Source organism: Alexandromys fortis, unplaced genomic scaffold (assembly GCF_014885135.2).
Source record: "Alexandromys fortis isolate MF-2015 unplaced genomic scaffold, M_Fortis_MF-2015_v1.1 scaffold_26, whole genome shotgun sequence".
Taxonomy (NCBI): Eukaryota; Metazoa; Chordata; class Mammalia; order Rodentia; family Cricetidae; genus Alexandromys; species Alexandromys fortis.
In genome coordinates, this window is record NW_026067894.1 from 12378416 (window position 1) to 12401740 (window position 23325).

Below are 23325 nucleotides of genomic sequence, written 5' to 3' on the forward strand. Positions count from 1 at the left end.
GAAGGCGATGGATGAGCTGGTTGCTGGCTTGTTTGAGCCGGGGGTGTCTGTGGGCTTCTGGGAGGGAGTCCAGCAAGCAGCTGGAAATGTTGGTTTCACAAAGGAGGAACCAGAAGGTCAGAGGGCTATTTTTTGCCAGCTTTCTGCCACTAGGAAAAGGGCCATCTCAGTGCAGGATTTGAATGCAGGTCTAAAGAGGTAACACCGTCATTCGAGGCCCTGACACTGGCTCCAGCTGCCTTTGCCCAGGAACTCTGCTCTTCCTGGGTGTCAATGCAGCCATCTCTCTACCGCTGAGCCCAGTAGCTACAGGATGCTGCAGGAGAATGTTCAGGCCCAAACCTCTGCTCCGTAGGGGCCTGCTGTACCAGCCAGTCCCAGACTCTTGTTACCTTGGTAGCGAGGTGCTTGTACCATGTGCAGAGTACCTACGTACCTAGGTACCATGTGTGGCTGCTCCTCACGCTCACAGCCACCCTTCCAGGGCTGTCTCTGACACTGTCTCCCTCTACGGAGGAGAGAACCAAATCAAGCTGCTTGAGACTCAGAATTCAGTTTGCTCTGTGGGCAGCTGGGCTGCTGTGTAAACTGGGCAGACTGTGTCCAACATGGCAAGTGGGGCTTCCCCAGAGAGACCCTAGCTCTGGCATCCCCACCCCTATCCTGCTGGCCCTGATTTCAGGCCTGCAGCCCCAGAGCCCTGGACTTTCCATCCTTCCCCAGCTATTCCCTCCTCATGGCCAGCTCTTTGGGGAACTGCCAGGCCTGCCCCGCCCCTTCCCGGGCTGTGCTCCTGGCAGCTCTGCCACCCTGGGCTCTGGTCCGGGGGTGGTCCCTGGCATCAAGGGAAGCTGGCAGAGACTGGGATTAATGAGGTTGAGACCCAGGGCATTCAGGAGAACCCCAGATCTCACTTCCCAGCTCACTGTGCTCCAGGCTGGGTGGGCAGGGCTTTCTGGGAAGGGGTGGCTTAAGGTTTTAATCACTTTATCAATGTTTGTTTGTGTGAACTCAGCCCCCGAGATGCTTTCCCTCCATCTGTCCCCACCATCTGCTTCCATCAGGATTTTCCAACCCGTTGGGGACTCAAGAGACATGGGCTGGGGGTTGGGTCACTCTTGTGAGTGGGCGAGAGAGGGGCAAGAGCTGCCCACTTCACGGATAGGCCTCCAGAGTGGGGGTGCAGCTCCTGAGTCACACAGAGCTGGGTTCAACATGTCTGTCCTCTTGCTGATTTGCTTCAGGGTAGAGACTTCAACTCCCTGAGCCTCAGTTTCCACCTCTGTAAAAATGGAGGCAATAGGAGAGATGCTCAGGACCGTGGACCTTGAGATGATGTGGTCTAAGAAGTAGGGCACTCTGCACACAGGGGATAAGCGACAGCCGGGCAGCATGGTAGAAGAGGGCAGCCATCCTGGTTTCTGAAGCCCCCGGCTCACTTCTCTGCTCTGGAGATGTGCGCGTTCTTTCAGGGACTGTCTGTTGCCCTGTCCCATCCCTCCTGACCTCACTTCTACCCAGGCTGCGGCTCTCTTTCCTTCTTGGACACTTTCTTCTGGGCAAGAGGGGAGGGGCATTAGCGGGAGGAACCTGAGCATGCACACAGCAGGCCTTCAAATGAGGTAACCCCAATGCCATGGGTACCTGAGCTGTTTTTGTCATGTTGCCTGCCCAAGGCAAAGAGTTTGACCTCAGGAGGTACAGAAGCAAGAGACCCAGGCTTCCCAAGCTGCAATCCCTCTGCTGCCTTTTCTGACCTTTTCTGACTGTACTGCCAGGCACTTGTCTTAAACCCAGGGTCTTTTTTGGGTGGGGAGAGAATTTTCGAGGCAGAGTTTCTCTTTTTAACTTTGGAGACTGTCCTGGCACTAGCTCTTGTAGACCAGGCTGGCCTCGAACTCACAGAGATCCGCCTGCCTCTGCCTCCCGAGTGCTGGAATTAAAGGCGTGCGCCACCACCGCTCAGCTGGACTCAGGGTCTTAAGGAGTGTGGGGAGTCCCTAGGCCTCCTCTTTGACTCAGGAACCTGTCCAGTGCTTCAATGGCTCTTGGGAAGGTCAAGGTGGCTAATGGGAGCAGCCAGCAGCACCCAGGAGGGCTCAGGCTCTGCTTTCAGAGGCTCTCAGTGACATGCAGAAACAGGCAAAGAAAGTCGATGCCCTGGACGAGGTGACTCCGTCCCACCCTCGGAAGCACACCACTGTGGAGGCAAGATGCTGAGGGAAGGTTCCAGAATCACCCTCCCAAAGAAGGAAAGCATGGAAGCCAACTGAACCTGTGCCTGAGCCAAGAGTCAGTCCAGAGGAAGTAGGGGTACTCCAAGACCTTCCACCCAAGAATGGAGAAGAGAAATCAAGGCATGATGGGAGATTCCAGCTCCAGAGAGGAGGGAGGGGAAAGGAGCCGCGGGGACAGAGGGGATGATTCTGGGTTTGGCTCCTTTCCATGTCCCAAGCATGGCTGTCCTTCCAGGCCCACCGGGGAGGGGTCTTGGGTGGGGCCTAAGCAGATCTCTACTCTCTGTCAGCCTGCAGGTCTTCCTGAAGGAGGCAGCTGGGAACCACCCACGTTCGTCTGGCGTCTCTCACGCCTCCACTGGGGGGTCCCAACACAGGAGCCAAGGCACACAGTGGAGCCGGTGTTCCCAAGGGCCCAGCTGTCCCTATTCCATCCGGGTCTGGCTCTCCAGCTCTGTGGATGTACACCCCCTCTTTTCCTCCAAGCACAAGAGGTGAAGGCTAGACTGAAGGGCCTGGTCTAGGCACCTAGCGGGGAGCTTTGTTTGGTGCCTTGGGCAGCCAGGATGATCTGAACTACAGGTAGAAAGAGCACTGGAAAGAACTGTCCAAGAAGGGACAAATGCCATCAATGCCACCTCCTTTAGGAGGTCCGGAAACCAGGCTCATCCTTCCATTGTTCTTGACATAACGCTCCAGTGAGCCGCTGTGTGGACGTCAGACCTGCTCTGTCCCACACAGCTAAGACTCCTGGTCTCATCTGGAATGCAATCTGAAGTGCCATTGCTCTCGATCTGCTGCTGTCCCAAGCTTTCTTCAAATTGCTTATCCAACGCACCACAGAACCGACTATGTATGCCCTATCACCATTTCTTCGGCATGATTGCAGCCCAACGTCTGGAACAGTGCAGAGAGCAGAAGCAATGTTTGACAAGTATTTTTGAAATGGAAGAACGAGCTCTTGAATTTAAGCCACTCACTGGCAGCTAGACATTGGAAAAAGCAATTAAACGTTGCAAGTCTCAGTTTCCTCTTCGGCAATGTAGAACACAAGACGGTCCATATCCTAGAGATGGAGAAAGGACAGAATTTAAGCTGTAGGGATTGTTACCAGGGCTGGAGGAGGGAGGGTGCAGCCCTCTATACAGGCAGGAGGAGCTGTGCTGGGGTTCGGGGGTCTCTAGAGAGCAGCTGTCCCGAATGTAGACAAGAGGCCTACCCACCTCAGAAACAGCGCCCCCCCCCCCGCAGGTGGAGATGTGTTTCTGCGCTCTCAGGTCACAGGCCTGCACCCGCAGAGGCTGGGGGAGGAGAGGGTGCCTTGCAGGGAGGGGTACTGGGAAGAACGAGGTACATCCATGGAGGTGGGATTAATTCTTAGAAGGGGTGAGGGATGACATCCTGAGTAGTAGGCTGGAGAGGGGGCGTGCTCTCCGAGGCGGAGGTAGGCAGGGGGCGTGTCTGGCCCCTGGAAGACCTCGAGACTGGGGAATGGGCGCTCCCGCCTCTCCAAAGAGCCCCCAGCTCAGCTGGCTCCGGAGTTGAGGCGCGGGGGCAGCCAGGGTGCCTATCGGATCCCGCCCTCGGAGCGACAGGCGGCCCCGTGCCTAGGTAGGGGTGGGGAGGAAGCGGGTGGCACTGCCCTGGATTGTTCCCGGTTTAGGAGAGCGGTCCCTGGGCTCTGTTCTGCTTCTTTCTTTGGTCTCCCCGAGTCGACTTGCAGAACTAGGGGGTCCCAGTCTTCCCACAGCCGGGTGCTTCCGAGAGAGGGTGCGCCCGGGGAAGTGGGGGCGTCCCGTTCTCTCTCCCGGGCGGGGGCGGGGGCGGAGCCTAACTGCCGGTGGGGACCCCCCCAGGGGAGGGGCTCCGGGCCAACGCTGCGGGGCGTCTCCCTCGCAGTCCCTCCCGCCCCTCCGGCCGCCTCTGCCGCCGCGCGCCGCAGCAGCGCCGCCTTCCCTGCGCAGTCGGTGTCTCGGCGTCGCTGGGTGAGTGGGGGCCGCTCCGGCCGGGGCCGGGGATGCGGGGAGGGCAGCCCCGGAGTCAGGATCCCACGTCCAGGGCTCCCCAGCCCGCTCCTCCCCGTCCTAGTGGGATTCGTCTCACCAGTGGCGCTGCCAGCCCTGGGCTGCCCCTAGGGATCGCGAGGCGCTCTCCAGGGTCCTGACCGCCGAGTGGCCGGCTCCCGGGAGTCGCGCGCAGTCCGTCCCGGGCGCCCCCTCCAGGAGGGACCTCGCGCCGAGTGCGGGAAGGATGGAGGCGGGGGCTCAGGGCCGGAGCCGGGGGAGGCTTAGAGGGGATGCTAGGGCGGGTTTCTAGGATCGAGCTGTGAGGTTCCTCCTATTTTGGGCACCGGGGGTCTTTGCAGAGAAAACAGAGCCTTCTTCCAGCTTGGAGAGGCAATGCCGAGGGTGGCCAGGAGGAAGGGGCACCTGGAAGAGCGCTCCTGCCCGGAGCATCGCTCTGCCCCCGCCCCGCTGACCCAATTCCTTGAACCTTGAGGAGGGGAGTAAGGGATATGCTCCCCTGTTCAGCCCTGCGCATTTCCTCAGTCCCTTCCCACACACTTGTTCTATGGCTCCTCAGCCTGGGGCAGAAGAGGCTGATCTGGGAAGGGGGGGGGGGAACCAACTTACAGGAACATGCATGACACACTGCTGAGGACAGACACAGGTCCCCTCACCATCCCGGATACATTCTTCTCTTTGTGACAGGTGCATGATCGCTCAACACGCATATAGAATTCACATACAGACATGCATAGAAACGCACAGGGAGACAGCTGCGGTGCAGAACCCAGGACCCACATCATGTGTGAACAAACGCATTCAACATGCACCCATACTCATGTGCACGGAGCTTCATGTACCTCCATGCACAAGGAACCCTCTTCACCCTGTGTTACTGGTATCTCCAGTCTCAGGAGCAAATTGCACACGCCCCTACATCTGTGCCTAGGACTGCCTGGCTACTCCCCCTCCACTGATTGTCCTCAGCCTCATACTGTAATCCCTGCCCCGAGGGGACCTTTTGAAACCAGGTAAAAGGTGAGTGTTGAGAGAGGTTTGGGTGGGCTGGGTAGGGCTCCCCCGAGAAAAAGAGAGTCCTCAGCAGGTCTGGGAAGGGTTGTAGCTCCCTCTCCTGGGGACCTGGCAGCACCCCAGGGTATAGAAAGATAATGAGAAGGGTACCTGAAGGTCCCACGTGCAGCTGGCCATGTGAGAGGTGTCAGCATGCGAGTTGGCGTGTGATGGCATGTGGGAGACATGTGGGGTCGTGGGCTGGTGTGTCTTGATGTGCAGTGGATGGAAGTCGTGCATGGTGCCATGTGTCAGGGCGTGTGAGTTGTGGGGCAGCAGGATTGTTGTGTGTGGTGGCATGGTGACCCATGTGTGGCGTAGGATGGTAGGTGAGTGGCATAGAACCTCTCGAGGGCATTTAGTGATCCGTGTGGTACTATGTGTGCTGGGGACGTGCACTTGCATATCATGCCAAGTTTGGTGGCGTCTGGGTATATGTAAATCATTTTCGCTTACTTAACATGTATGTAGCACTACCCAGCCATGGTTCTAGGTGCTCCCAAGTATTAGCTAATTTAATCCCTTCAATAACCCCATGAAGTAAGTACTATCATTAAGCCCACTTTGTAGTTGAGACAGAGAGTTTAAAGAAATCGCCAAAGGCACGCAGCTGGTAAGAGGGAGAGGTGGGATTCGAACTCAGGTGATCTGGCTCTGGGGTCCAGATTCAGGCCTCTTGTTGAGCACTTCTTCAGGAGGAGAAGCTGGCAGTGTCTGTGCTGCAGGGCCTGTGCGGGGCTCAGCAGGTATCTGGGAAGCCATGAGAGGGCAGCAGGGACTCAGAAGCTGAACCCTTCTAGGAAACTCTGGGGGTCAGCTCTACCCTCTAGTGGCCTTGTGACCTGAAGCAGATCACCTCATTTACTGAGCGTCCTTGCTCATGTGGAAAGTGGATTTAATCCCCAGATTTCCCCTGGGGGGGGGGGCAAAAATGTGAACAGGATTAGCAGGGACAGCCAGAAAGGGTGTCAGTGAGTGTGAGCTAGCCCCTTACTGTTCTTCCGGGTCTCCTCTCCAGAGAAGCATGCCACAGAGCAGGGTACAGGCTGTGCCATCTAGGGCCCACCTCTCTCTTCCTGGGTCAATGAGAGTTTGGGGTGTCTTGTTTCTGAGGGTCCTTCTGGAGTGATATCAAGTGACCAAAAAGACAAAACCGTTACTCTCTGCCCCTTCACCTCCTTTGGGGGTACCCAGGTGGGACTTGGCTCGTCTGCCATGGGCAAGCAGAACAGCAAGCTGCGGCCGGAGATGCTGCAGGATCTGCGTGAGAACACGGAGTTCTCGGAGCTGGAGCTGCAGGAGTGGTACAAGGGCTTCCTCAAGGACTGCCCCACTGGCATCCTCAACGTGGATGAGTTCAAGAAGATCTACGCCAACTTCTTCCCCTATGGCGACGCCTCCAAGTTCGCCGAGCACGTCTTCCGCACTTTTGACACCAACAGCGACGGCACCATCGACTTCCGGGAGTTCATCATCGCGCTGAGCGTGACCTCGCGTGGCCGCCTGGAGCAGAAGCTCATGTGGGCCTTCAGCATGTACGACCTGGACGGCAACGGCTACATCAGCCGGGAGGAAATGCTGGAGATTGTGCAGGTGGGCCGCCATCCACACCGGCTGCTCAGCCGCGGGCTCTGAACACCTTTCTTAACCTCTCAACCCACCTAGTCCTCCAGCAGTGACTGGGGCTCATGTTCACATCCCGTTCACAAAATTCTTTAGAAGGAAATGCTTTTCCATTTAAAGAAAAGCTGAGAGCTTGAAACTATTATGGAGTTAGAGGCAGGAGGGTCAGGAGTTCAAAGCCAGCCTCGCTTACCAAATGAGTTTGAGGCCAGCCTGAACAATATGAAACTCTCCTCACCTACCAACCTCACAACAATAAGGAAAGAAAAGCTGAGGATGTTCCCATGTATTCCCCCCCCCCCACTCACCTGCTAGAGTTTCCTGGCATTGCTTTATCTCTGCCTGTGGGCCTTGCTTCCAGGTTGCTCTCGGCCCTGACCCTTTACCCCTCAAGTCCAGGATGTCTTTCCTAGGAATAAGACATTCTCTTACATAACCCATAGCATGATTATCCAAGTCAAGGCATCTGACACGGAAACAATGCTGTTCTAATATAGAGATCGTACGCTATTGTCCTCTCTCTTCAGAATGTTCTCTGTAGCTTTTTTTTTTTTTTCCCCTTTTGGTCCTGGTCTGGGTTCCTACATTGAATTTGTTGTCCTATTTTGCTAGTCATATTTATTTAGAGTCAGGGTCTCTCTCTGTAGCTCTGGCTGGTCTGGGACTCACTGTATAGCCCAGGATGGTCTCCGGCTCACAGAGATCTGCCTGCCTCTGCATCCCAACTGCTGGGATTAAAGGTGTGCCACCATGACCATCTTGGTTATTCTGATTTAATTTGGAATAGCTCCCCATCTTGCTTTGTCGTTCCCATATTGCTATTTCTGGTTTAGACCAGTTCTATTTGGTTTGGTTTGGTTGGTAGCTCAGACTGAATTTGAACTCATGATCCTCCCACCTTAGCCCCCTGAACTGTTGGTTACAGGTGTGTGTCTCCATTCCCAGTATTGCCCATTCATTCATTCATTCATTCATTCATTCATCCAACCATCTGTTTGCAGTGCTCAGATCAAATGCAGTTCTTGTGCCTGGTAGGGAGTGTTCTACCACCGAGCCTCATCCTCAGCCCACAAGTACTGTTCTATGATTCTCATTACTGAGGAGGAAACATACTTTGGAAGAAGGCACTTATAGGAGACCTCACAGTCTGTGAGCAGGCCACCTGGCTGCAATGTTCACGTGCCATCTGGATACCCAGGCATCTCCTAGCTAATTGACAGAGGCATCATCAGACCCAGTACTGCATGGGGTACTTAGACCCTGAGCTGAGTGCATCGTTAGAGCAGACCCACGAGTCTCAGGCAGGCAGAGTGACTTGCTTGATGTCCAGAGTGGGCCTGAGCCCAGGCTGGCCTGTCACTCCAGGATACCTTTTGTAAGGAGACATGGCTTTCAATTCTGGATGGACTTTAGCTCTTAGGTTGCTTATCTATAAAACTGGAGCAGGGACAGTGATGCTGATTGCAGGATGCGATTTAGAGACTTGTCATGCATGCCTTTTCTTGGTACAAATTTAAGTATGGAACACATTAGACTTATTTCAAAAAACCAGTCACTGCTGCTCAGCCTTGAAGGTGGAGAGTGCTATGGTTCTATTTTATCCACCCTGCTCCTTGCCTAATTTAAACATTTGTTTTTAGATAGGGTCTCTCTCTGTGTAGCCCTGGCTGTCCTCTAAACATTTTTAAAATTTATTTATTTATTTATTTAGTTATTTATTTATTTATTTGTGTGTGTGTGTGTGTGTGTGTGTGTGTGTGTGTGTGTGTAGCATGCTCATGCCGTAGCACACATAAGGAGGTCAGAGGAAAACTTTCGGGAATCAACCCTCTCCTTCCACCATGTAGATCACAGGGGTCGACCTCAGGCTGTCGGGTTTGACAGCAGCACTTTTACCTGTGGAGCCATAGCAGAAAGTCATCTACCTGTGGCTCTTGCCCACTGTTCCTCTGAACCTTTACAGCATTTTTTTTTTTTTTTTTGCCAGCAATGTGTGATGATGTATGTGAGGGTATCAAGCCCCTGCTTTCAAAAGAGATCAAGGGGAATGGTAGCTCCATCTAGGGCTTTGTAGATCCTTGGTACTCAGCAAATGTTAGTGGCTGTCAGTCATTCTCTCTCCACACATCTTCTGCACTGGCTAAGATGTCCCTGGCAGCATCCCCAAGCCGTGTCTTGAGAGGTGCTGCCACGCAGCTTTGCACGAGGCCCCTTTCTGATATCTGCTCCAGATCATCCAGCCCATGGCTCCCCGCTAGCTTGAGCGGCACTGGCTGCCTTGGGAAGCGACGTGTTCCCTATGTCGGTAGCTTGTTGCCTCAGCATTTGTCCCAGCAACCTGGAAACCTGCAAACCACAAACTCCTATTTGGAGGCAGGATGATGGGGAACTCTGGAGGTCCCTGCTGGAAGGGTCAAGGTCGTGGTGGAGGATTACTTAGGGATCTGCTGGATGCCCACGAATTCAGAGAGAAGCTCGTTTTCCCACTTGTACACTGGTAAATCTCGGTTTGGATGAATTAGACCATTGCTCAAGGACCCTTGCACCTTCTTCTTCACCTTCTTCTTCACCTTCTTCTTCACCTTCTTCTTCTTCTTCTTCTTCTTCTTCTTCTTCTTCTTCTTCTTCTTCTTCTTCTTCTTCACCTTCCTCTTCCTCTTCCTCCTCCTCCTCCTCCTCCTCCTCTTCTCCTCCTTCTCCTTCTCCTTCTCCTTCTCCTTCTCCTTCTCCTTCTCCTTCTCCTTCTTCTTCTTCTTCTTCTTCTTCTTCTTCTTCTTCTTCTTCTTCTCCTTCCAGCTTTTGCCCTCTAGACCCCGACGTCCACTATGCTAGTTCAGAGGCTCCAGACAGCTGGTGCAGACAGAGTACTGTGCACCCCAGGGCCTGATTAATGACAAGTAGGCTCCAGTGAAACACGGAGAGAGCAATCCAGACTTAATCTAATTAATCTAATCTAATTAATTAATTAGAAGGATTGTCACAAGGAGAAGGGCCACTCTCTAAGTCGCTGCTCAGTCCACCTCCCATCCCAGCCCTACACAGGCTAGTGGCACAGAGGGAGGACAGAGGCAGTGTGCTTCTTGGGGCTCACTCTGATAGGAAAGATGAAGGCATAGACCACACTGATGAGGTCAGTGAGAGGGATGGATATAACATCTGGAAGACCAGGGGACGGAAACAGCAGAAGACACAGTGGATGAATAACGACCATATATGCTGCTGCTCAGTGATCGCTCGCTCCAGCCAAGCACTGCTTTGTTCTTTTATTCCATTTACTCCTCTAGAGCAGTGGTTCTCAACCTGTGGGTCGGGACCCCTCGGGGGCAGGTTGAGTGAGCCTTTCATAGGCGTCACCCAAGACCATCAGGAAACACAGCGATTTACATTTCAATTCATAACAGCAGTAAAATTACAGTTATGAAGTAGCAACAAAAATGCTCTTAGGGTTGGGGGTCACCACGACATGCGGAACTGTGTTAAAGGGTCACAGCATTAGGAAGGTTGGGAACCCACTGTGTTAAACAATCCCGATGCGATGGACACAGTGCTCCATTTTACAGATGGAAACTGAGGCTCACGGAGGCTAAATTCTTATCCAAGGGTACACAAAGGTGCAGAATGCACCAGGATGTCACTCCAGAGCTCCTGTGGTCTGGCACTCCAAACTGCCCAAGCATCCGTCCAGCAGCTAAGAGGGAATAAGCCCTGATCTGGTTGGTGCCTTCCATTAGTTCCCTTCCCAAACCTTGGTTTCTTATCCAGGAAAAGGGAGATTTGATACCAGATTTTCTGAGCTGATGTACAGTTTGGAAATCATGTAAGCCATGTACTGAGGCATGCACATTTGGTCCCAGCACTCAGGATGCAGAGGTGTGGGTCCCTAAGTTCGAGGCCAGCCTGGTCTACAGAGTGAGTTCTGGCTATGCAGAGAAATCCTGCCTCAAAAATCAAACCAAACCAACCAAACAACTAAAATCAGAACAAGAAAGAAAACCAAAACAAAATTCCTGCACATAGGACCTGGCTCATAATGCTCCCATGATAAAGGGTAGCTCATTTCAGGCGGCGCCTGTAAATGCTGGGGAATCTGAAAGGCCCCCATTGTGGCAGAATTACCCCTCCAGCGGGGCTTGGTGGTGGCGAGGCCAGCATTGGACAGCTTGTGAAGTATCTTGAATGCCAAAAACAAATGGTTTGGACTTGGTACAGAGCATGGTGGGAGGTGACAATGGCCTTTAAACAGGGAGTTCCCTGCCATGTGCCAAGGCACTGTACCGGAATTTGGGAATCTTAGAAGTAGCTAGAGTCGCTGTTCTTATCTGGACGGTGGCACAGTCTGCTAAGGAATTAGTTACTTCCTGAGACACGTCCTCAAAGGAAAAGCCCAGGGGGTCTGTGCAGCCGACGGGCCCTGACCCCTGCGGGATCTCAGACGATCTTGCTTGGAAAGCATTGTAAACTGAACCCCAGGGAAGAGTGGGAGGCAGCATCCTTAAGAAACCAGTGCACCGTGGGCCTAGAGGGAGGTCTGTGTGTGCTGGAAGCGAGGGGGCGGCCTGCTGGTTTGGGGACATGGTAGTGGAGATTAGTATTTGGAAAGAGCATTGAGAGGCAGTGTGTGGGACAGACTTGAAGCAGAGTCTAGAAAAGAGTAGTTCAGAGACAAGGCTGGACACGAAGGGGTTGGGGAGGGTTACGGCGGCGTAGGGAAGAAGGGAAGCTTTCTTGGAGGAATTGAAGATTTGACGTGGCTAGTGCGGTCTCTGAGCTCCAGGGAGCAGAAACAGCCCATGACACAGGTCGAGCACTACATGATCTGTACATTTAGCTGAAAAAACTCCTTTTTGGTGCCTCTGGAGCACCTACACGTGGCAGCTGCCGCCCTCAGCCCAGCAGAGCTCAGGCTGTCCCTGACCCCGTGGCAGGTGCTCATTTGCATTCGTTTGCATAATGTTCCCGCCCCTTCTGGGTCCCAGCTTGCCTTGGCGTTCTGCGCCCCCTGCCGGCCACAGACCGCAGCGCAGTCTAGTGTCATCTCCCTCAGCGCCCCCTGTTGGTCACCGAGTGAGAATGCTAACTCAGCCCTTACCCGCAGCAAGCACACTGCTGTTCTATGCCCTTTGCTATCAGGACTTCGATGTCCTCCAACATCTCTCTTGACTCTGCACGCCAGATTCTTGGTATCCACCTGGGGCTTGCAGTTTGCAGTGCCTTTGTCTGTTATCTCTGTCAGCAATTCCCACCTGGCCCTCCAAGGGACCTACCTGGTCCAGGGCACTCTTAAGTTACCACCCGCTTCTAGAAAAGCCTTTTCCTGATTTTCCTTCCATCCTCCATGGCCAGAGGAGCACGACCTTGCGATGTCTATAGAGAACGAGATCGGATGGGGCCTTAAGTGTGGTCTCGTCTCACTCCCGAACCCAACCCCACAGGCCATTTACAAGATGGTTTCGTCCGTGATGAAGATGCCGGAGGACGAATCGACCCCGGAAAAGAGGACTGAGAAAATCTTCCGCCAAATGGACACAAACAATGACGGTGAGTGTCGGGGGTGGGCGGCCTCCCTTCTTCCCTCTCCCGCACTGCCTGCCACCACCTGCCTGGCTTTGTGGCCGCCTTCTCCTCACTGACAGCTCTCCCTTGGCCCCTCAGGCAAGCTGTCTCTGGAGGAATTCATCCGTGGGGCCAAGAGCGACCCGTCGATCGTGCGCCTGCTGCAGTGCGACCCCAGCAGCGCCTCCCAGTTCTGAGCTGGGGAGGAACCAGCTCGCCGCCTCCCTGCCTTCACCGGCCCTCTGCTTCCTCTCCCTCGTGTCTGTCCAGGCTGGGGGCCAGACTGGGGACCCCTTCTGGGGTCTGCACTGTGGGAGGCCTCTGGAGAAGCGAACCCTGCAAGGAAGGGGCTAAGCAAGACAGCCGTTAGGACCCACGGCCCATGAGGCAGAATCTCCCTTAGTGGGACCGAGATGACTTTTTTTTTTTTTTTCCCCTGTTCCATATTCTTTATTCAGACGGTTGGATTACCTTCCACCAACCCACAGATCTGAGGCCCTTCTACAACGCGGGGGTTGGGGGACGTTCCCTTGGGGTGACCCTCAGCCTGGAGGGAGGTGGAGAGGTGCCCAGATGAAGTCTTTTGGTTTGGTGGGGGAGACATAGCAGATTCTTGGGCTGTGGGGCTTTGAGGAAACTCCCTGATGTAATTCCCTGCAGAACACTTCCTGTCCCAGCTCTTGCTGGCTAGAGACCATGGTAAAAAAAAACGATCTCCCAGGGTTCCAACTGGGGGGTCCCCAAGCCCAGCCTGCCTCTTAGCATTCGGATGATCACAGATTCAAGCACTCTGTATTCTGTATCTCACCCTCTTTCACTCCCACATGCGCCCCCTCACACACACGCACACACACATGCACACACACGCGCGCATGCGCGCGCACACACACACACACACACGCATGCACTCATGCACGCACGCACGCAGGCAGAGTCCCTCCACAGCATTCTGTGTAGGAAAGACGTGCAGGCCCCTGGCAAAGCCCCCATCTCCCTCTGCATGCAGCACATGAAGCATCTCTGTTCTTTTTAATAACTTCCAAATAAAGTCTTGTTTCAGTGCAGAGTGCCGGGCGGCCAGGGAGGGCACTCAAAGCCCTCTCCCAGGTCCCCAGGGGTCCATTGAGCCCTCTTGGGCCTGCTCTGGGAATCCTGGATTCATCTAGGCTTCTTCCATGGCTCCCTGGGCACTGGTCAGTGCAGGCTTGGTCATATGTCCAGACTTGGTCGTCATGGCCCCACTGAGGTGTCAGATGGTCAGCTGCACAGAGCTAGCGCAGCTCAGGAGGTCATGGCCATCCAGGGGCTCTGGGCTCGTTTGCATCTGCAGACACAAAAACCTGTTTGTTTTGCTGGGTCTGGACTGGGGTCTCTATCTCCAGGACATCCCCAAACTGGAGGCAGGGAGGACTAGAGGCTTCTGGGGCATGGGAGAGGACATCACTATCACACACTCAAGACAGGCCAGACTCCCGAGTGTCTCCTGTTTGAACACCCAAACTCGTGCTTCCCCTCAAGATTGGGAGGGTCAGATATAGCTATCTGACTTAGCTGGCAGATCTGGCTTCCCTGGACTTTGGAGCCCTTTGGTGGCTGTGAGCAAACTCTTGCCCCAGTTATCTGAGGCCCTCTTCAGAGGTGGGTGGGGCTGACCATCAGCCAGGGATTCCAGCAGGGACTTCCCAAGACTATGGAGGGGACTCACCGTGTGGTGGCAGTTTTTCCCCCACCAGGGTCTCAGTTCCAGCAGCCGATGCACTAGCTGGGCGCAGCGCAGGGCAGACACGCTCTCTGCCACACAGAGCATGAGAGAGATGGCCCAGAGGCACAGACTAGAACTCTGCAGGGGACAGGGGCACAAGCATCTTCTTAGGGACAAGGGTGCAGGGATCCCAAGAGCCCTTCCCAGCCCCTCCCAAGGCTGAGGCACTCACGTAAATTCGAGTAGGGTCAAAAGGACAGTCAGGCGCCAGCGTTGGGAGTTCAGGGCTCTCAAAAGTACAGGCTGCCAGTAGCGCTCGGCCCTGGGTGGCAAAAGTCACTGCGATGGAGGCCAGGAGCCCAAGGACGCAGGTCAGAGAAAGGACAGCACAGGCCACACTCAAGCTAAACACAGTCCAGCGCTAGGTATGGAGAGTACTGGTCAGTGCTTGGCCACAAGGGGGCTGCTGACCCAACCCACGGTCCCATCCGAGGAGGTGCCACATACCAAGGGGGTGCTGGGGAGGTAGCGAGACAGGACGACAGCTGCGATCCCGGCAATGATGACCTGCAGGGGAAGTACAGATCAGCTGCGACGCCGACGCCGGGGCTGGAGGAGAGCTTGTGGGGTCAGATGCCCGCTTGGATAAAGATCCCACCACCATCTTCCTATTCCTGCCTTCCCCACTCCCACCCTGGGCTCGCTTCAGCCTCGCTTCAAAGGTGCTATGCCTTCTGCTTATCCCTCACTGCCTACAAACCTTCCAGGGCTCCCCACTGCCTAAAGCCATGACTCTCCAACAGGGTCCTATGTATTCTGTTTGCAGGCACATGCCAGGGGGTAGGCCATGGGATACACAGGACATTTCTCCTTGGGATGGGAAAGACTTTAGAAGAAACACATCCCACTGTCGAGGAACTAAAGTCAAAACGAGATGAAAACAGGAATGAGGCATAGTGACATACGCCTGTATTCCCAGCGCTGAGGCAGATGGACACTGTGGCACGTTTAAAGCTAGCCTGATTCACATAAAAAGTTCCAATTTGGCCAGGGCTATCTAGTGTGGACTGAGTGGTCAGCCCCTTATGAGGAAGCATGGGAGGTGGCCAGCCCCAGGGTCACCATCTTACTATGAAGTCCATCCTAGACAGACAGTATATGTTGTGAACAGAATTCAGAATCTCCAAGAGGGGGCCGAGGATGGAGCCCGGGAACAGAATGCTTGCCCAGCATGTGTGACTTCTGGGTTCAATCCCTGGTACCCCAAAAGACAGAGAAACCCCTCGGAGGATCCAAGGCTACCCCAGGCTCTTAATGACCTAATTTCTTTCTTTCTTTCTTTCTTTCTTTCTTTCTTTCTTTCTTTCTTTCTTTCTTTTTCTTTTTGGTTTTTTCGAGACAGGGTTTCTCTGTGGCTTTGGAGCCTGTCCTGGAACTAGCTCTTGTAGACCAGGCTGGTCTCCAACTCACAGAGATCCGCCTGCCTCTGCCTCCCGAGTGCTGGGATTAAAGGCGTGCACCACCACCGCCCAACTTAATGACCTAATTTCTGTCCCTCTCTATCTGCCCTGGGCCACTATCTTCTCTCATCCCACTGGATAGGGGCAACCAATCACAGCTGTTGGCTGCTACCCACGGAGCATCCCCTCCAAGAACACACTTCCTACATTCTCATGCCCCTCGACCCCCAGAGACAGGGCCTCCCATGTCCTGTTTAGCCCAGAGGCTGCCCCCCAGATCACTAGCGTCATTTAGCCTATCCAGCTTCTTAGGTTCACCCTCTGTAGTGGATGTGTACAGCAGTCACAACAAAGTGACTCCTCTGGGCTCAGTCCCTCTCTGCAGGATGACCTCACAGGAAGGCATCCCATCAGCAGGAAGTGGGGTGAGCCTCCCCCCAGGCTTGAGCAGCTGAGAGTGGTGAGGAGTCACTGGGGAAGGAAAGCAAAGGGAAGTGATCCAGCTCCGAGCCCCCTGGCCCTGAGCTGGCCACCGTCCGTGTCGTCTTCAGATGGTTGCTGAGCAAGACAGGTATCAACTGGGACATAGTCCAACACTGCTGTTGGGGTGTCTACAGGTCAGAGCCTGGTTCACCACACCCAGAGGCCAGCAGGCTGTCTGAGCTTCATTTTGTAGGCAGTGACCAGCGCACACAGAGAGAAATCCCTTAGCCAGGAGTCAGCAATCTCTGGAAGTTGAGCAGGTTATCCCCCAAGTCTGCAGTTGCCTTAGCTGTCACCCAGAGGAGAGCTTTATAAACCTAAATCTACTAGGCTCCTTCCTTTGGTCGTTCATCAAACGGGCAGGTGCCCGGGTCTCACACGGCTGCTGGATATCAAGTACTTCACGTGAATCCATTCTAGCGCTAAACTCACGCCCGTCTGATTGGCTCCGTGTCTCTAGAGCAGATCTCAGCCGTTCCCAGCACCTGCCACAGGCTGAACACGGAATGCCACCCTGGCACGCTTCTCTGCCTGCTAGCCCCAGCATGCCACATACCTGGGTTGATAATTACAGTCCATTGGGAACACCTACTCATCCACTAATACCCAGCTCAGAGGTTTCCACTTCCCTGAAACCCTTCTGGACGGTCCCCAGCTAAGCTGATCTTCCTTCAGAGGTTTCCACTTCCCTGAAACCCTTCTGGACGGTCCCCAGCTAAGCTGATCTTCCTTCCCTCCCTGCTGCCACACCGTGAAGTTGTCACAGCAGTTCACACTAGCCGTGTGCCCAGTCCCTCAGCTCAACACCTTCTGTGGATGACCTCAGACACCCACTAGGGACCTCTGCAGTCTGGGTACACTCCCACCACCCCCACTTTACAGACGACAAAATTGAGGCAGAGAGTGTTTGAGGGCCTGCACCGTTGGTAGGTGGCTACTAGGGTTAGTGCTGGGGACTCTGGCTGAGACCCGGTCCCTCCCTCCTGCTGACCTCCCAGTCAGGCCGTACCAGGATGGCAGAGGTGACAGAGAGGATGTCCACCACGCAGTACTGTAGAACCACGGCGTCACTGGCGGCAGCCACGAAGCGCAGCATGGTGCCATGGAGCACCGCCGCTGCGATGAAGCTCACATGACCCAGCACGACCAGCACCAGACCTGTCTTCATCAGCACCTTCCGGAACTCACCCACATTCAGGCCACCTGTGGGGACACACATCAGGCTCACAGAGAAGACCCAGGCTTTGGGTCATCTCAGCTTCCCTTCTTTGTCTCTTGGACGTCCCTGGGCTCTAAGGTTGGAAAAACACACAGGTGTCACACAAAGCTGTCCTTGTTAGCTGCTGAATTATGACTTGCAGGGATCCAGCTTGATCCTCCCACTGAGTCATTCATTCATTTCCTCATTCATTCATTCATTCATTCATTCTGTCCCATACATAGAGTGTCTTTCCTAAGTGCCTGCCTGCTTCGTGCCAGGCATTAGCGCACCTATAAGCTCCACAGGTACTGTCCAGGCCTCCAGGGGCCCATAGTGTACCAGGCAGGAGTCAGGCCCTGAACAGGAGATGGGGTCTGGCACACACGGTGCTCAACACACAGCTGCTAGATGAAACTGGGGAGAGCAGTCAGTCTCCACTTCTCTCCTAGACAGGAAAAGAGTCCTTGTCTCTCGGTATGGACAGGGTCCATGGGCGGATGGGAGAGTCCCTGGGGACTCTTAGTGCAGGGGCTGCTAAAGTGAGGCTGAGACCAGAAGGGAGACTGGCAACAAATACAAGTTCCGAGTGGCCAAGTCCTGTCACATCCAAAGAGCAGGAAGCCCCCTCCTCCCGCTCTGAGTGGCTCTCTACAGTAACATCCACCATTGCTGGCTGTTAACCCTGCCTCAGGGACGTGGCCACCTGGACCCTCAGGTCCTCTCAGGTTAGCCAGCTCCATGAACCTGGAGTGTGGGCGACCCTCCCAACTAAGCAAGGTCCTTCCTCCTTTAGCTGCTCCCAATGGCTCTGACTTTGAGATCCCTGCTAAACCTTAGTTTCCCCACACATGGAAGAGAGGTCTGACCCAGTTCCCTGTCTATATGTGAGCTCGGCTGCTGAATGAAAGCAAGAAATGGGAGGTAGGGTGGGAAGAATCTTTAAGCTGGATGTTCTCAGGGCAATTGATTGCAGGGGGCCAGGAGTGGCAGCTCATAATCCCCGTAGTCAGGAGACCGAGGCAGGAGGATTGCTGCCAGTTCAGGGCTAGCATAGGTTAGAGTTACTATCTATCTATCTATCTATCTATCTATCTATCTATCTATCTATCTATACCTTCAGTGGTGTAGCCATTGGCCATGCTTCAGTAAAAAGCCCCCTCATACTCCTGTTAGCAGCCTGAATTAAACTCAGTAGCATGCGCGCGCGCGCACACACACACACACACACACACTCACACACACGGGAGCGGGGGGGGGGGGGATGAGGAGCTTGACTCACATCTGTGACAGACAGTCACAGATTCACTGTGGACCTGGTACCAGGCCCTCCTCCTCTCTGGGCGGGGGTTGGCCTGTCTGGTCCCTGAGCTCTCCCCTGAGCTTGCAGGCTCCGGGACGGGCAGTAGTAGCACAGGACAGAGGACAGACCATGGGTGGGAAAAGCATGAGGAACTGGAACGGCCTTGTGAAGATGAACACCCAACAGCTGGCCAAACAGGAAGAGGAATTGCAGCCCTGTTCCAGGGACCTGGTGGGTCCCACCCCATCCTCCCATCCCATCCACCCACCCATCAGTTAGGAGCAACCCAGATACTCCTGGGCTTTGGCTGGGCTCAAAAACAGCAACATCTCTGGACCAAGGCTCTGGTCAAACAGAAGGCCAGGGTTGTGCCCCGGCGCTGGTCAGAAAACCCTAGGGCAGTTGTAGACTTTATTTCTCAGTTCCCATGCTGGGAGCATTGGGCAATATGGTTGGCAGAGTTTGCTAAGCCTTCATTATCAGTAGCCAACTTCATCCTGGTCAAGAGCGGGTACATCTGTCCCTGTTTTACAGAGAAGAAACAGACTGTGTATGCTGAAGAGTGCGAACTCAGACCCCAAACAGAGGGTTTGCCCACGGAGTGGGGGAGTGGAGGAGGGTTTTCGCCGTTGGTGACCCGGGTTGACTGGTCTTTCCCTCCAACCTGGCTGGGTGAGAGGAGAATACGGAAACGGGACCTCGGTAAGGCTAAGGACCCAAAGCCGTGGACCCCGGATCCCTATCTCTGCACCTCCAGCATCCTCCTGGATGCGGGTCCTGGAGCCTAATTTTGCCTCTTAGAAAGGGATATAGAGCCAAGAGGTGGAGATGCCACCGGCCACATCAAAACGGGACCTACTCAAGAGCTGGGCCTCAGTGGCACATATCTGGAGTCTCAACTACTTAGGTTGAGGCAGGAGGATCCAGAGGTTCAAAGTGAGAGTGAGCCAAGTACTGACTTCCAGGCTAGTCCCTGGGTGACTTCGCTGTCTCGAAACTTTGGGGCTGGTGTCCAAGGTAGAGCACTTGCCTAGCCCACACCGAAAAAAGAAAAATAAAACCTAGCCGCTTGTCACCCACCGCCATCTTACTTCTGGGGGAAACTGAGGCTGAGAGTAAAGTGACCTGCTGCAGGTCAGGACGTGATGCAGCAGGCGACTTGGCTTCGGGTTGGGTCCCCCCAGAAATGGGCCTCCCGTGAGCCCTCGCTCACCGATGCGCAGACACATGTCGCTCCCAGCCAGTGACCCCAGCCGGCGTCAGCGGGGTCTCGCTCTCATCCTGCTCACCCGTGGCCTCCGCTCCTCTTCCCGCCCGAGCAGGCGCCCGGCGGCCTCCTTTCCCTGCACCCCTTGGGCCGCCCAGTCCGGCGCCCCGTGTGCGCTGCCGAGGCCGGTCTGACCGGCTGGGCGACCCCGGGGCTGTGCGGCTGAGTCACAGCCCCGCCCCTGCCGCGGAGCCAGGTGCCGGGCGCCAAGTCGCCCTCGTTTTCCTTCGCACGCCCATTCCACCGGTGGAAATCGAGGCTCCAAGAGGTCGCCATTGCCCGTGCTTGGGGGTGGTGATGTAAGTGTGCCCCTAGAGATCACCACGACCCGGGGGGTCACCTGGGTGGAAAAAAAAATCTTTAGGATGAAAGCTGAGAGTGAGCAGGGCAGCCATGGGTGATGAACGCGCGGTCCGGAAGACCAGGGTCTTTTAATCTACTTCAGATCAATCGCTGACAAAAAGAGCCCCGGGTCTAAATCTATCTGGTCTTCCATTTGAGCAAGGGACTTTTTTCTGTCTTGGTGGTTTTGTGTGTGTGTGTGTGTGTGTGTGTGTGTGTGTGTGTGTGTGTTGGGGGGGTGTCCTTCGTTTTCTCCTTGGAAAACCAATAATAATAATTTGCTGACCAATGAGATGATACAGCCAGTAAGGTCCCTTGCCACTCGCCTAAAGACCTGAGTTCCATTCCTAGGAGCCATGTGTTGGGAAGAGAGACCCAATCCCTAAAAGTTGTCCTCTGACCTCCACTGGAGCACCATAAGGCACTAACAAACTGTAGCATGCGTGCACACCCCCCCACACACACTTAAGACATGGTCTCATTATGTAGCCCTGACTGTTCTGGAACTCACCCTGTAGACCAGGCTGGCCTTGAACTCAGAGAAACCTACTGTGGCAGCTGGAGAGATGGCTCAGTAGTTAGGAGCACTTGTTGCAAAGGGCCCAGGTTTGATTCCGAGCACCCACATGAAAGTTTACCACCTCCTCAGGCAGCAGACACGCGTGAGGTGCACAGATGCACATGCAGGCGAAACACTCATAAACTAATACAAATAAATCTTAAAAAAATGAATGTCAATTGCTGATTAAGTGTAGAAACAATGGGACACATAGTAGGCACTTTGCTGATTTTAGCTGTCATTGAGCTTTGGGTTCCATCAAGTACCAGGATAGATATAGCTGGCCCTTGCTGCATCCCAGCATCCCTGCGGCACACACATCATCCCTGCTGTACACACAACGTCCCTGCTGCACACACAAGTCTTGTGCTCCTCTGTGGGTTCAGATAGCTGGGAATTCACCTCGGACCACTTAGTCAGAATGGTGAGCAAGCAGAAGCGGGTCTCTGCCAAGCATTCTGCCTTGGCTATGGGATGGCTACCTCCCTGGACTGCTGAGGTCTTCGCAGCAGACCTCTGTGAGGTAAACTGGTGGTTCCACACCCTTGTCCACATTCTGTACCGCATCTGTCAGTGGTCTCCATGGTAGAGGCTGGCCTGCCGTCTACAGGGTCTCAGAGCCTGGAACCCAGATGTCTGGTGACTGTGTCTGTAGTGACACCTACTGTGTGCCTTGTGTCACTGGACCAGGGCATCCAGCTTCTGGAGTTTGGAAAAATGCATTAGCAGCGGAGGGGTGGGGGACACTTCTGCTTGGAAACCTGAGGCACCGCGGGACAAGCACAGGGCAGCCAGGCTGCTCTGGCCACTCTCAGCGGATGGCTTTCTTATCAGCTGATGTCTGCAGCGGGCACTGCAGTGGCTGAAGGATAGGAGACAGACTTGCTGGAGGAAAGGGAGGACGGAGACAGGTCATTAAGCCGTCAGCTGGCACCCTCCCTCGTGGACATTAAACGCCTTGTACATGGGGACCTTTTAGCGGTCACTTGGGCAGCACTTAGCCCCATTGCAAATGGTTACATGCTCATAATTGCGGCTCGGCAACTCTATGTTTAGGTCTTTATCCTGCAGGAGACGCGATTGTGATGATGTCTGTGGATGTGGGAGCCGCTGCTAATAGAAGCAGGACCCCAGAGCCATAACCGCAGTGCAGGCCTGGAGCAGGGCAGGGAGGCCTTCTGCTCTTTGCCTTATACACGGATATGTTGTTGGAATCTTGCAAGAAACATTTTTTTCATGTCTTGTTTTTGCTGGAATAAAAGGGGGGTTCCTTCACACTTCCCTCTACTTCAGCTCCACTAACAGTTCTCAGACAGCAGAGCCCACCTCCCGGGGCTGCCCTGAGGAGTGCCGATGGTCACTTTGATACTGATGTCAAACCTCAGGTGTGGGAATACGTGGTGCTTCTCCATCAGTACAGGGGACTGAGGATGGTTGGAACTTTTGCTAGGACTGGAGAGATGGCTCAGTGGTTAAGATCCCTCGCTGCTCTTGTAAAAGACCTGGTTTTAATCTCCCAGCACCTACAAGGCAGCTCACAACCATCTGTAACCCCAGCTCTAGGGGATCCGATGCCCTTTTCTGGCCTTGGAGGACCGGTATGCACGGGGGTACAGGAACTCTCGCGTGTACATCTATATACACATGAAAATAAATAAATAGATAAATTTAAAAGCCTTTGTTATCAGATGCATGCATGGTTTCTTTGTGTCCCTAGCACAACAGACTTAAAGATAATCACCCAGTTTTATAGATAGGAAAAGACAGGGCCAGAAGAGTAAGGGCTTTCCCACGATCTCCCTGCATACAGCAGTCAGAGCTGACTCCAGGCCTGCCGGCTAGGCAGTTCCTCGCTTCCGAGTGTGTACTGGAGGATCAATGGAGCCATAGCCTGCAAGGCTGTGCCGAGTCCTAGGGCCTCTGAGGGGGAAACCCGTGGCTCCACGTGCTTCACTTCACTGTAAATTTCCAGCTCTCGTCCAAGTTTAGTGGCCCGAGGTTATCACCAGTTCCTTTCCTGGCGACTAAAGTTCGTTGTCCCAGCAACATGTGACCCTTGCCTCCGCCTATCTCTCCACACACTGCGCCTTACAGTCAGGAAAAACACTAAAGACAAGGAGCCTGCAGGCCAGAGCTTTACTGTCTTGCCTCTCACCAACTTAACTGTGGTCTTCTATGAGCTGCCTGTCATTCCTGGGGCCTCAGAGTCCCGGTCAAAGGAGACGGTGATGTGTCTTCCTCTGGGCTTGGTCATTTCTGAGGCATTAATGACTTGAGAGGTGCGAAGAGTGGAACCAGGCCAGGTAAACACAAGGACGAATGTTTTTCTGTCAGCTTGCTGGCTGCACATGAATCTGCCGATATTTTAATTATCGTCTGCCACCCCACGGCCCCTCAGTCAGTACCCCAATGCCCACTCAGGCCTCAGCCTGGTGGGGCTTCCAGTCCCTCAGTTCCCGGCTCTGCAGCCGCCAAGACACATAGGTTTAAATTAAATCTCTGTCATTCCATTTATCAATAA

At 54.3% G+C, this 23325-nt stretch overlaps 2 protein-coding genes across 5 annotated transcripts; one reads left to right on the forward strand and one right to left on the reverse strand.

The window, feature by feature from the left end:
- The first annotated feature begins 6529 nt into the window (after positions 1-6529).
- On the forward strand, positions 6530-12920 carry Hpca (hippocalcin). 2 transcript variants are annotated; one of them, XM_050155767.1, is made up of 3 exons: positions 6530-6907; positions 12370-12475; positions 12590-12920. In XM_050155767.1, exons 1-3 carry the CDS (start codon positions 6530-6532, stop codon positions 12685-12687), a joined length of 582 nt encoding a protein of 193 aa, XP_050011724.1. In that variant the 3' UTR covers positions 12688-12920. The 2 variants fall into 2 exon arrangements, with proteins under 2 accessions (XP_050011724.1, XP_050011730.1); XM_050155773.1 differs by having other exon boundaries at positions 6530-6689; positions 12368-12475.
- A 586-nt stretch (positions 12921-13506) lies between these two features.
- Positions 13507-20026, reverse strand: Tmem54 (transmembrane protein 54). 3 transcript variants are annotated; one of them, XM_050154820.1, is made up of 6 exons: positions 19850-20026; positions 17145-17338; positions 14700-14759; positions 14425-14613; positions 14196-14330; positions 13507-13814 (listed from the first exon to the last, which is right to left on the reverse strand). In XM_050154820.1, exons 1-6 carry the CDS (start codon positions 19863-19865, stop codon positions 13740-13742), a joined length of 669 nt encoding a protein of 222 aa, XP_050010777.1. In that variant the 5' UTR covers positions 19866-20026; the 3' UTR covers positions 13507-13739. The 3 variants fall into 3 exon arrangements, with proteins under 3 accessions (XP_050010777.1, XP_050010793.1, XP_050010785.1); XM_050154836.1 differs by lacking the exon at positions 14196-14330; XM_050154828.1 differs by lacking the exon at positions 19850-20026 and having other exon boundaries at positions 17145-17354.
- Between the last annotated feature and the right edge of the window lie 3299 nt (positions 20027-23325).